The sequence below is a fragment of the Rhinopithecus bieti genome, unplaced genomic scaffold (assembly GCF_001698545.2).
Source record: "Rhinopithecus bieti isolate Rb0 unplaced genomic scaffold, ASM169854v2 scaffold_3062, whole genome shotgun sequence".
In the NCBI taxonomy this organism is placed as follows: domain Eukaryota; kingdom Metazoa; phylum Chordata; class Mammalia; order Primates; family Cercopithecidae; genus Rhinopithecus; species Rhinopithecus bieti.
Window position 1 is genome coordinate 3581222 of NW_016804432.1, and position 14159 is coordinate 3595380.

At 38.3% G+C, this 14159-nt stretch overlaps 1 protein-coding gene and 1 long non-coding RNA gene across 6 annotated transcripts in view; both read left to right on the forward strand.

The window, feature by feature from the left end:
• The window catches only part of LOC108527134 (uncharacterized), a 111416-nt gene that overhangs the window by 95674 nt on the left and 1583 nt on the right, over window positions 1-14159 (forward strand). For 3 of the 5 annotated variants that reach the window (XR_001884701.1, XR_001884702.1, XR_001884704.1), the window contains one exon: window positions 3308-3512. The exons of the other annotated variants lie outside the window; for them this stretch is intronic. This is a non-coding gene — a long non-coding RNA (uncharacterized LOC108527134). The remainder of the gene's footprint in view (window positions 1-3307; window positions 3513-14159) is intronic. 5 annotated transcript variants of the gene reach the window in all.
• On the forward strand, window positions 1418-2303 carry LOC108527131 (putative uncharacterized protein FLJ44553). Its single transcript, XM_017868292.1, has one exon. The coding sequence runs from the start codon at window positions 1418-1420 to the stop codon at window positions 1958-1960; it is 543 nt and encodes a 180-aa protein (XP_017723781.1). The 3' UTR covers window positions 1961-2303.

A 14159-nucleotide genomic window follows, 5' to 3' on the forward strand; every position in this document is an offset into this window, starting at 1 on the left:
TACCATTCAGGACATAGGCATGGGCAAGGACTTCATGTCTAAAACACCAAAAGCAACGGCAGCAAAAGCCAAAATTGACAAATGGGATCTAATTAAACTAAAGAGCTTCTGCACAGCAAAAGAAACTACCATCAGAGTGAACAGGCAACCTACAGAATGGGAGAAAATTTTTGCAACCTACTCATCAGACAAAGGGCTAATATCCAGAATCTACAAAGAACTCAAACAAATATACAAGAAAAAAACAAACAACCCCATCAAAAAGTGGGCAAAGGATATGAACAGACATTTCTCAAAAGAAGACATTCATGCAGCCAACAGACACATGAAAAAATGCTCATCATCACTGGCCATCAGAGACTTGATTTCTTATAAAGGGTTATAACCTTCAAGGTGGCTATCCCACAGGCTGGGAAGCACAGCTTTCAGCAGAAGCCCAGAGACAAGCACTTTGAAGACAGAGGGGTTGAGATGGAGCTTTATGCTGAACAGGTTGACCAAATATAATATTCAACAAGTTACAGGAGGAGCTGTGAATATTAATGAAGGTGGTCCTGACACATGCGTATTGAACAAACATGCATGTAACACATGACCCATGTTCACTTTGGGATGGAGACTTAACATTTCAATGTATTACAGTTAGGCCCTACACATCAAAAGGTCGTTTCAGGACACAAAAGCTCACAAGTACATAATCTCTGTAAACAAGTCAGAATCAGTCCATGGTTGGTGGTCTTATCAGGAAAAAGTTATTAAAATTAGTCTCTCATCCAATGAAAGATATAGTTATATGGCTGGTGGAACGGGGGTTCAGCTGGGCAGTCTATGAGCAGGATGATTTGCAATTGTTTAAATATTGCTTATCTTGAGGCCAGTGCTTGTTTAGCTGCTAGAGAAAAAGAAAATCCTTGTGGCAGTTAGAGCACAGTTTCTTCCTTAGGTGTAGGAGTACATGACTTCCCCTCACCTGGCATAGCCTTAGGTCCTGTTTATAATTTGGTATCTTATTGCCACAAAGAATCTGTTCTGTGAGTCATGTGATCTCTACTGGAACATTAATGCTGCTTAGTTGTTGTGTCTAAACCATAGAAGAGAGGGGGAGTATCATTAGAAATGTCTGACCTCCCATCATAGCTGGGAACTAGACTTAAATTTTTTTTTCTGGGGTCCTTTTGGCCACAAGGGGGTCCATTTAGTCAGTGGGGGCCTTGGCATTTATTTTTAGTTTATACTGCTAAGTGATAGAGCTTTTCTTCTTTCACTCTGAGGTTACTGGTCTCTCTCCCTTGCCACATTGTCTTCCCCAGAGGCTCAAACTGGATGCCCAGCTCTCAGTGTACAAACTCAAGTATGCAAGAAATATATCTTCATTCTTTTATTAATCTACCTAATTTATGTTTTAAGCCTCCACTCTATGTTGGAAGGTGTCAGCAATGAATTTCATCATTTTGGTATTTCTCTACCTTTAAAGATATGTTTACATTTGGGGTGGGATGAAGGCTTGGTGGCGGGGAGGGTGGTTAGGTTGTGCCAAGGTATTGGGAAATCCATTTGTTCCTCATGTCAGCTGTTTGAGGAGGCACCAACCCAGATGTCCACAGTTCCTTCTGGCCTTCCTTTACCAATACTGCTGCACCTGTGCCTCCTTCCTGTTTGCATGGCCCATTTGTGCCCAGCATCTCCCTGCTATTTTGGGGCCACTCCAGGGTCTGGGAAGTTCTATAGGCTTACAACATACAGTCATTCTTCTCTCCAGCTTGCTGCCTCCCTAAGACACAGAGGTAGAGAAGTAGGAAAAGACCCACCCTACCCAGGCCTTTGCCCTCTCACTTTTCATCCATCCTTCTTCCCACTGGTGGAGGGATGTGTTTCTAGTCTTCCAGGGAAGCCCCTCTCTCCTCAAACCATTTTCTTCCAAATACTTTGGCTTTATTCCAAATCCTTTCTAGTCCTCTGAGATTTTTTTATAACACAAAACACAACTTACAGAAGTTGTGTTGTGGTTTTGCTGTTTATCTTGTCACATTATTTCCCTACCTTGAGGCAATAGGACAAGGGCTTGCTGTCCAAGGCATGGAGGCAGGGAGAAAGGGGTAGGGGAATACTAAGAAAAAAAAAAAAATTTCTTGATCACATATGTATCACATTTAACTTTATCAGATCCTTGTGAGGTGAGTATCTGTATGTCATTGTTCTGAAACTAACAGTGAGGGGACGAAGCATTGATGGGAGTTCTTACAATATATTTGGGAACTCACAGGTGAGGGCTTCTTCTGCCTGATTGGTCTTTAAATGTACCATCCCAACCCACCGACCTCAATCCCCATGTCTTGATCCTGCAGTCTTGGTGATCAAGCTTTCAGTTAAGAATTGGGTGATCATGAGCTAGTTAATCCAATTAAAAAAAAAAAAAGAATTAGGATCTGGGCTCAGAAGCCCCACAGCTGTGAAAGCCTGGCCATAGATTTCTAGTCTTCTAAATATGGAAAAGATTATTCCTTTCTCTGGCTATTTAAGTCTCACCTACCTCAGTTATCAACACTGCCTCATCCTGCCTCAGTTATCAACACACGCCCTAGAGTAAATCTGTTCGCTGGGGGTGGAAATAGAAGGGGCTTGTCATGGTACACTGATGAAGGGAAAGGAAACATTAAGACGGCTTAAGTGGAAAGGCCACACACGGCTTGTACTAGAGAGACACCATGCTAAAGCAAAATGTCGTTTAAAAAAATTCTTACTCGTCATGTGCTCAGAAATGCTCAAATGGGTACAACCATCACCAGGGGTGGGACAGGAGGGCAGGGGGAAATAAAATATGGAGCATCAAAAAAAAAAAATTCTGACTTATATTTGTGAAATTCAATAGAATCCTATTCATTAAATGGATTTTAAAATCATTTCAAAGCACATTCGGCTTTCAAAAGATGTTTGTTTAAAGAATACTGTTGGCTTTTGGTCAAAAAATGAAGTTTCGGTATGCATAGTAACAACCGTAGTGTAATTACTGGCCGCAAAATAGCAGGTGCCAGACCAACCCTTTTCTAACCATTTAAGAGAGCCAAGCCAAGCAAAAATGCCCAGCCTAGCCTTACCCAGAAGTTCAAAAGCTCGGCCTTTGTTACCAGGAAAAAATTAATTCAAAGAGCAAAGCCATTATTAGGCACAACCAGGTATTCTGTTGTAAACATCTTTTGTTAATACATGTTGAAAGCTGAACTTTCTCACATTTGAATGAAAGAGGGTTGCTTAAAGAGAGTTTAAACCAAGCCAGGTTCAAGGTTTTTTTTCTTTTCTTTATTTTTAGATTTCTGACATCATATCTGTGGGATCCACACAGTGGGGAGGTGCTGGCCTTGGAATCCATGGTTCCCCAGCTATCATTTTAATTTAGAATTACAGTGTTCTCTGTTAGCATCAAGGGAATGAACCTGAAGAGAAAAGACCAAACATAGGACTGTTACAGGGAAGAAAAATATGAAAAGACCTAAAGATGCACTTCCGCATTACATGTAAGGAACCTATTTCCTAGAATCCTATAAAAAGCTCAAGTGAATTTGCTTCAGTTAATAAATGTGATTTAATTATAATGATAATACCACAGCATATGTTTTGTTTCCTCTTTTTTAATTGCTTCCTGTTAATTATTGAGAGAAGAAATTCAGTGTAACTTGTTTGTATTCTGATAATGATGAGGCTGTCTCATGTATTCCGTATGTGCTTCACAATGTATGCGTGTGTGTGTGTACATAGTTAAGTTGAAGAAGATGGCCATGTGTGGTCGCTACAGACAGATGTAAGGCTAAAGAAAGGGCTCCATGGTGTTAGAGCAAAACCCCATCATAAAAAGCTCTTTGCTATACTTAGGACCTGATTGTATTGGGAAGAAAAACATTCAGTCTTGGAATGACCTGAAAAACCTATGGTATGAACCTACTCCCCTTTCCTCACCCTGGTATTAGAATGAAGTTCTACAGTTCAGCTAAAGTGACCAATTCACTTTGGTTCATCCATGTTCCATGTCTCAGGAAGACAGGAAGAGTCTGGGTTACCCTAGGTTCAGCTGATGGAGTCTAATGGCCCTGTATGCCTCTTCACCAGTAGGATGGTGGTGGCTGACATCACTGACATGGACTGTGGGGCTGGGACTGTTCTGACCACCTTATGTGTCCCTCTCATTTGGTCCTCACAGTGTCCTGAAAAGTTTGGTGGCTATCTGCGTTTCACACATGAGGAAACCAAGGAAAAGGGAGAGTAAGCTATTAGGTTGAACTACATGGAATTCCTGTTTGTGTAGATCAAAAAGGTTAAATATCAGCAAATGCATATTATTCAACCTACAACTTGCCCAATATCACAGAGTTGGTAGGTGGTGACCCCAGAGTTTGAACTCTTAACTACCCAGGATCATAGCTACATATCTGTATTACAGATGACAGACCCAGGCTCAAAGCAAATGCATTATTTTATTTATATATATATATAAATATATATATATAGTGCTATTTATATATTTATTTATATATATAGTGCTATCAGTAATTAGTAAACTATGTCCTTTCCTCTCCAGTCTGTGGCTTCAACTGCTGATTTTATTCAGGTCATAGTGTGAAAGTTGGCTCAAGTCAGACAAGACTGCCCTGCCTGTGGCCTGTTCCTGCTGCGCAGCTAAAAGCAGCTCATCAAACCAGTTCTTTCAGGCTGGCTGCCTCAAAACCTGCCTGCCTAAAAATATCTTTCTCTCAGATGGCACACAACCATACACTCTATCTCCCCAGCTGAACTTCCCACCATTAGAACGACTCAGCTACCCACATGCCTTCCACCCAAGTCATTGTTAAAATTCAACTGTGAACCCTATAATCCTCTCCTGTTAACACATTAATGATTAGTTTATCAGGTAACATGAACTCAATCTTGGATCAAGTGAAGTTTGTTTGGGCCTTGGGCTACAGATGGGTAAGGTCAGGTGCATGAGAGTGAATCATGGACCATTATGTGGCAGTAACATTAGAAGCTGTAATGGCCAGTCACAGCATTTTACAGACGAGGAAACTGATGTTTAGGTGCCAAAGCCTAGGTGTCTTGACTTCAGGGTGACCAACCCTCCCAGTTTGCCTGGGACTGAGGAATTTTCTGGCTGTAGAACTTTCAGTGTTCAAACCTGGAAAGTCCCAGACAAACTGGAACAGACTGACCACCGTGCTTAATTGGGAGTCCAAAACTCTTCTGCTTGTCTGGACAAGTCAGGTTTGAGCGCGCCCTTGCGGTAAGAATCCCCAGGCTGCTTGGTACAGTTCAAAAATGCCAGGTGGGGAAATGACCACTAACCTGGTTTACCAAGGCTGGCTCCCCTTCAGTCTCTAAGCATGGACTTGGATGCCATGCGGGAGCAGACATATTGCCCTATGATTGACCAAAGTGTTAGCCTCTTGGGCCACAGCATTTAGGGAAGCTGGTTTCATAGAGATGGTCTCAGAAAATAAGGCTGTGGTATGATTTATGTACTTCATAGAGATAGGGCCACTGTGTCAGTCACAGCTCTGTGATTCTCAAAGCCTGTGGGTGGAGTGCTGCTGCTGTTTGTCTCTGCTGCACATGGCTGCACAGAGGTTGGGAATGGAGAAGTATTTGGGCAGGGAGATGGATCAGCAGGGTTCCCCGTGCTATCATCATTTCCTTTTTTAGAAGTTTTGTCATTTAGAGGTTTTGAATCTTGCAATAAGCGGTCATCCTTGATTAACTTTGGACTTTTTCCCTTAAATGTCAGGCACCTAATTTTAAACTTTTTCCTGGTTTTACTTCTCCTCCCAGGCTATTTTGTTCTCAGTCCTTGGTTGCTTGGCAGTTGTTTCCAATATAGCGCCTCCTGCTTTCCGTTCAGCTGGGATCCAGCTCTAGCTCATGCCCTATACCTGGGGCCTATGTGTGTAAACTAAAGAAGGGAAGGAGGCTGGGCGTGGTGGCTCATGCCTGTAATCCCAGCACTTTGGGAGGCCGAGGTGGGCGGATCACGAGGTCAGGAGAGTGAGCTGAGATCACGCCACCACACTCCAGCCTGGGCGACAGAGCAAGACTCTGTCTCAAAAAAAAAAAAAGAAGGAAATCAGGAGACAAGGAAGGAATAACACAAGAATCCCAGCCAGGCAAAATTGTTAGTGCAAGTTCTCTTCAATATTCTCTTTCCTGCATGCATTGTTTTAACATACCCCCAAACCCACCTCCACTTCCATCCCTACATCTACACACATCTACGAGCATCTAAACTTTCTACAGTCCACGCTTGCTCTCAACCATCACTAAAATGGCCTTAGTGCCCAAATAACAAATTTACTGATCTGGTAAACGAATCCCTGATGATGGGGGTTAAAGTTAGAGGTGCAGCCCTCAGAAGTGAATCTTAACTTTGATCTTTATAGTTAATATCCTGCTGAGGCTATCTTAATACTTTAATAAATGTAGTTCTTATGGAGGAACTGTGGCGCTGGGAGGGCAGGTAGTGGCAGGAAGCATAGTGGAGGATTATTTTCAGAAGAGCTCTGTGATGAGCTCTCTTTTTTTCTTTTTAACAAAGAAAAATACAGGATGCCCAGTTGGATTTGAATTTCACATAAACAACAAATAATTTTTTGGTATAAATATGCTTCATGCAATATTTGGGATATACATATGCCAAAAATTATTTCTTATCTGAAATTCAAATTTAACGGGGCATCCTGTATTTTACCTGGCAATTCTATCTGTGACCTGTGATGGCTCCTAAATATGCAGCCTGTGCAGTAGAGGGGCAGGATTGCTGTGGAGTTCAGAAGTTTCCAAATTCTGGCAGAAGGCAACCACCCCTTCAGGGAGGGCATAGCACGATATAGTCAAGTGAAATTGCTGCCCCCACAGCCAACCCTGCTGATGCCTGGGGGCATCCAAGGCAGGCCTGAATGGAACATGCCCGGAGACTGGCCAAGGTGCCAGTAAAGTGGGTGTGTTCTGCCAGATCCTTCCAAGAACATAAAGTGTCTAGTTCTGGTGCTGACAATTGACCTAATATCCACCACACTAGAACACTATTTTTAGGTCTGAGGAAGGAGTGCAAGATTTTAAAAATAAGGTAGTAGATATAGGGAAATTACATTCAAGAAGCTCAATCCTGAATGTGAGTTTAAGACCAGGAAATGCAATATATTAGATCTAGCAAAGGTCAGTACAAGTAGCTTTCCATATATAAATACCTAACACTGACCATGCATAGTGGCTCACATCTGTAATCCCAGCACTTTGGGAGGTCAAGGTGGGCAGAATCACTTGAGGCCAGGAGTTCAAGACCAGCCTGGCCAACATGGTGAAACATCATCTCTGCCAAAAAGTAAAAAAATTAGCTGGATGTGGTGGTACACATCTGTAGTCCTAGCTACTTGGGAGGCTGAGGCATGAGAATTGACTGAACCCAGGAGGTAGAGGTTGCAGTGAGCCAAGATCGTACCACTGTACTCCAGCCCAGGTGACAGAGTGAGACTGTGTCTCAAAAATAAATAAATAAATAAATAAATAAATAAATAAATAAATACCTAAGACTTTTCTTTTGCTTTTTTTAATGAACAAAGGTAATGCTACCAGCTTTAGGAAAATTGCTTTTACCACCCATAATGTTTTGTTTTCAAGTAATAAAGACAGAGGCTATTTTGTTGTCTGCTATTAGTTTCCACATATAGCCTACAGTTATACCCTGTCTATACTTCCAGATCTACTCTCTACCCTTCTCTGTCCTGCTCTATCCTCTGGGAAGCTGACCCCTTATGGAATTCTTTCCCTTCTGGATTCTGATTAGGACCAGCCAGTGGGAAACAACAATAAGAGATCAGATGGTGGGAAGACAGAAAGATCAGAAGAGTAGCTTTATTCTTGTTGATGTTTATTAAAACGCTCATGGTTTCAACAACCTGGTAAAAAGCACTCAATAAAATAGAAACAGATTCATACTTCTTTAACATGATACAACACATCTAGCCGGCATTCTGCTTGATGGGGAAAGGCTAGAGGTAGCCTCAATAAAGATAGGAATAGACGGGGTGCTCACTATCATAATTACTATGTAAAATTTTACTGAAGGTACTAGCCATCATGACTTGGCTTTATAAAACTTCAAGTATAAAATAGGAATGTAAGAAAAATATTTTCACTATTTGTAGATGATGTGACTCTGATTTTAAACCCAAGAGACTCAACTGAAAAATCATTATAAACAATAAGACAATTTAGTAAAGTATAAAGGTGGAAAATTAATATAAAGAAACCAATCAATCTAATATGTGCAAATAATAACCTACTGGAGGATATAAGGATGAAGGACCTTATTTAAAGTAGCAATAGAAAAAATAAAATACTTAGGAACAAATTTAACAAGAAATGGGCATGTCCTATATGTAGAGAACTTTAAAATAAAACCAAGGGGCCCAAAGAAACTTGGAATAAATAGAAAGACATACCTGGGTAGGAAAACTAAAAATTGTTAAAATGTCATATCTCCCTAAGTTAATTTAACATTTTAACACAATTCCAATAAAAAATACCATTTTTTCCCCTTTCAAATTTGACAAGAGAGTTCTCAAATGTGTATGTGTGAGGGAGAATGTAGAATGGTTAGCCCTACCGGATATTAAAACACATTATAAAGCCTCAGTAGTTAAAACAATGTGGGACTGGTCCATAAATGGACATCCAGATCAACAGAATAGATGAAAATATTCTGACATAAATCCAGACACACGCAGAAATTTGTATACGATGAAGGTGACATTGCAAATCACTAGGGAAAAGACAGACTGAATATGGTATTGAACTAGTTGTAACAAGTTAGCCTAGTTCTAGGTAGGCTGTAACTAGGTAGCCATCTGGAATAAAACCGGATCTCTACTTTACACTATACACTAAATTACAAAGACATCATATATTTAAATATGAAAAACCAAATTAAAATTACTAGAGGAAAATATGAGAAAATGCCATTATAACCTTGAAAGGTCTTTGTAAATGTGACTTAAAATATATAAGCCATTAAAAATTGATAAATTCAATTATGTAAAAATAAAAAATGTCTTGTGGCAAAGAAACAAAATCACCATAATCAAAGTTAAAAGACAAATGACAAACTGGGAAAAGTATTTTCAACTCATATCACAAAGTACTAATATCCCTTATATACAAAACACTACTAGAAATAAATAAGATTTTAAAATCAACAACCCAATAGAAAAATGGGCAGTAATATGAATATGTTTGTCACATTTTCAAAAATCTAAAAGTTTGACAATCTAACTTATGGTATTATACATCAGTACAACTCCATAATTTGGCAAGATCTCTCAGTCTTATAAGTGCACATATCCTTGACCCAAGAGGCATTTTCAATGACTTTATCCTGTGAATATACTTGACACATAAAATGACCTATTATTAATAATTAAATTTATTTAATCATTTCATAATGTGTGTGTGTGTATATATATATCATAACATCACATTGTACTCCATCAATATATACAATTATCATTTGTCAATTAAAATAAAATTTTAAAAATCATTTAAAAAATGGCCAGCCACGGTGGCTCACACCTGTAATCCCAGCATTTTGGGAGGCCAATGTGGGCGGATCACCTCAGATTAGGAGTTCGAGACCAGCCCGGCCAACATGGTGAAACCCCATTTCTACTAATAATACAAAAATTAGCCAGGTGTGGCGGCGCTATAGCGTCTGTAGTCCGAGCTACTCAGAAGGCTGAGGCATGAGAATCACTTGAACCGGGAGGTGGAGGCTGTGGTGAGTCGAGATCACACCACTGCACTCCAGCCTGGGTGACAGAGTGAAACTGTGTCTCAAAAAAAAAAAAAAGAAAGAAAAATCATTAAAAAATGACCTAGGTCAAGGTAACTTAGAAACAATCCAGTATTCTTCAATATGAAACTAGTTAAATAAATCATGATGCATCCATGTAATTGAATATTATCCAGCTTTAGAAAGAAATACATAGAGGCGCAGCGGCTCATGCCTGTAATCCCAGCACTTTGGGAGGCCGCGGTTGGCGAATCATGAGGTCAGGAGATGCAGACCAGCCTGGCCAACATGATGAAACCCTGTCTCTACTAAAAGTACAAAAAATTAGCTGGGCGTGGTGGTAGGCACGGTAATCCCAGCTACTCAGGAGACTGAAGCAGGAGAATCGCTTGAACCCAGGAGGCAGATGTTGCAGTGAGCAGAGATCGCGCCACTGTAGTCCAGCCCTGGTGACACAGTGAGACTCCGTCTCCAAAAAAAAAAAAAAAGAAAGAAATACATAGAGAATGAAGATGTACCACATAGTATATCGATAAACAGTACAAACCTCCAAGACATTTTTAATGAAAGACACAAGATGTAGAACCATATGCACTGTTTGCTAACTTTTGTTTGAAAAATGAGAAAATGGAGTATATATTTGCTTATATATATATATATATGAGTATTTTATAGAGTATATATTATAGTACATATGATAGTAATTAGTATAGAGTATATATTTGCTTATATATACATGAGTATATATAGATAGTATATATTATAGTATATATAATACAATAGTATTTAGTATAGAGAGAGTATATATTTGCTTATACATACGTTTCTGGGGAAAAGTGAGGAGATTTAGTGAATGGAAGATAGAGTAGGGAGATTAACTTTTTCCTTTTTATATTTTTTATATATTGAAATCATGAGAATTAAATATTAAATATATAAAAAGTGCTTATTAAAAAATCAAATATGGAAATACGTAAGGTAAGAAGTAACATTCCCCTACCCTTAAACCTGCCACTCAGAGAAAACCAACATGAATAGTCTGTTACATACCTTTCGGGATTTAGTCATTGAGAAACAGATAGGAGACTTCAAAAAATTATTTATTAGGCAAGGAAAGCATTAGTTTCTGGGTCCTGGCAGTCATGTTTTTCTGGCACTGCCAAATCCACTTAGACCACATATAAGCAGCTGAGATAAATGTTGATCTCTTGTCGCATGCCCACAGTGAGCTGCTCTCAAGAGACTTCACCCAATCCTACGGGAGTTCAGTCATATGTAAAATAAGAAGTTAGAAAATAATTCTGAATTAGGTTGGCATTTTAAAAGTGAATGGTAGAGGCCATTAACTCTACTAAATTAAGTATTATGGTAGATTTTAAATTAAGACATTAGCATTTCAGTAAATGAAAATGCTCGTGTAGTCTGCAAATTCTTGGCAGTAGTACCACAGAATTCAGCCAGTAAGGGCTCCTAAGTTACAAACATAAAGAGTCCCAAAGAACACAAAGAATTATTCTTTATTTTCCACTGCTAATATTAAAAAATTTTAAAAATATATTCTAAATGGAGCCTGCTAGTTCACTAGTGCAATAAAGTGAGCCTCACATTACTGAGACCTCCTCATAATCCTGTTCCTTTGCCTCAGAAAATTCCTTGATGAGTAGAATATGAATGTTACATTTATTAATGAAAATATATACAAAATGAAATATACAGCCTTCCCATTTCAACATAAATACTGAGGTCTCTTGCCAAACCAGCAGTTGATATTTTAATACATGTGCCCTAATGCAACAAAACAGTGTTTATGCAACACACTCTTTCCCATCGTCTTATAAAAGCAGTCTGTTGATGTTGGAACAAACCTTAGAAAGTTTACTCATGCAATTGTTCATTCAATTAAGGAACATTTACCAAGTATCTCCACATAGAAGGTCAAGTAAAAAGTAACAGAGATAAGATGAATAGCACCATCTTCGGCTCTTGAATTTAAGTCTAAGCCAATTCTTTTATTTTTATATCAAAGAACCTCTAGGTTTCTCAAGTTCAGACCAGAACTGTTCATTATGTCAAATATCATGCATTTATAAAAAGAACTAAATATTTTATATTTGTAGGGTGGCAGTCGTCTATTCTTCCATCAATGTTGTTCACATGGTCATTTTTTGCTTTCAGATGATTATTTCAGAGGATCTGACTGCTCTTCATTTTCATTAATAACTTTAAATACATTATGCCAGTTAGCCTCACAACAACCCTCATTTTACAGACTAAGAAACTTTTGTCAGTCATGCCGAATTACTTCTCAGGCTCTCACAGCTAGTATCTAAACTCAGGTCTGCCTGTCTCACACTTATATTCTCTACACAATAGTAAACAGCAGGATTTGTAGAAATGTAGGCTAGAGAAATTGTAATTTCTATTAATTACATGATTGTCATTTGTTAAAACCTCAGCTGCTTCACAGATAATTTCTTAGAGAAAAGTATACTATGACAGTAAACACAATGTGTTTCTGAGGTTCATAAGACCATGAAATGATACTGGGTAACTGTTAGTTTCTGTCATTACAATATTGTACATTAAAATGATAAACATGTAAGTGAAGTTACTGCTATTTTGATCGTATTTCTTTACCCTTTATCATCAAACCTTCCTACAGCCTTATCTTTTGTTCATTTGAACTGCTTTCCTATACATCTTTTGACTATCCATGTTGTCTATTATAAATCTTTAAAGATACCATAATATTTTTATATTATATTATTATGTTTTTAAAAGATACTTGATCTTTCTTCTTCTAGCCACATTGGTGTGACTCTTCTCCTAACACCCTCTTTCTACATAAGCCTTCTGAAAAACAAGGCATTCACTCATAGTGAATGATCAATGCATAGCTCGCTCAGAGCAGGGTACACATTTTTGAAGTTATGAAGGTGATCTGTAGTAAAAGAGATAACTTGAGTTGAGTATGATCATCTGATAGAATCTGGTGCTGATTGTCAGCTTTGAAGACCTCAGACCACAGAATCAGACTACAAAATCTTAGAGTGATATTCTTCCAGTGAGCCACTAGCAATCAGATTGAGGTTTCTAGGCGCCCTCGTACTTTCTGTTTTATGTATTTACAGATTTGGATCAAGAGCAGAGGGTTAGTAAGCCTTAATCAAGAAAGCAAAAACAAATACATGGAAATCTTACATTGAATTCCAACATGAAAATTACGGCACAGTTTATACAGCTTTATGATATCCCAGTTTCATAAAATTATACTTCACCCTGCAAATAATGTCATATAATTAAATGAGGTCTATGGCAAATACTATCATATAGATCATGATCCCCACAATGTTTAATTATTCACAAAGCATTGGGAGGTATCTTGGGGCCTGGCCCAGTGAAAAGAGCAAAGGTTTTGAAACAGCCAAATCTAGAATTTCACATGAGCTCTTCCAGGGAATCTTGGCCAAGTTACTGAATCAGATTGAACTCAGCTTTATCACCTGTAAAATGGTTATTGCTAGTATCAGTAATGACACATATAAAGTATTTGGAAGGACAGCTTTGTACATAATGCTCAATAAACTCAAGTTTTACCTGAGGCACTTCACACAGTACACAACAGTGTTCTTAAATTAAATTGAATTGATTATAAGGAGAGCAAGTGTTGGTATTATCTAATCTTCCAACCGGAGTGGGCAATTGAAAAGATGTATTTCCTGCTAATATAGCACTTACTTTCCCAGGAGGCTAGATTGGGCAAACTTTAGCAAGAAATGTCTCCAGATATAGTGTACAAAAAAATCTCCCTCTAGCTTATGAATCCGTATTGTCACAAAACATCTATTCCGTGTTTGGAGCTTTTTTAAAAATAAAAAATAAAAAAATTACAGTGACCTTATTAGGATAGATAATACATATTTTAACCAATTTGATTTAAATTATTAATGGTGTCATCTAGGAATTTAAGGGAAGAACAGTCAAGAAAAAGAAAGAAACAGGTAATAGTTGTTGCATCTCAATGCAGTTCAGAAAACATGAGTAGGTCCACCAGCGTGTGGTAGTAGAGAAAATTCTGAGGCACCAGTTGAAAGTAAAAGCTTGGTATTTTATAGTTTCCTTTTGTAAGAACTCAAGTTTGTGTTAAGTTGCATATTTATATTTTCTGGAATTTTTGTGTCATTTTATCAATAGTTAATAATATTGTTTCACTATAACTCCTCTTTGATTATGTAATCAGCAAAGTTTCTAACAATAAAGCATATTTTAGGAGTATATACCTTCCTCTCAATGTGTAGAAAATATTACATTGTGTATTAAAACCACGGTGCCA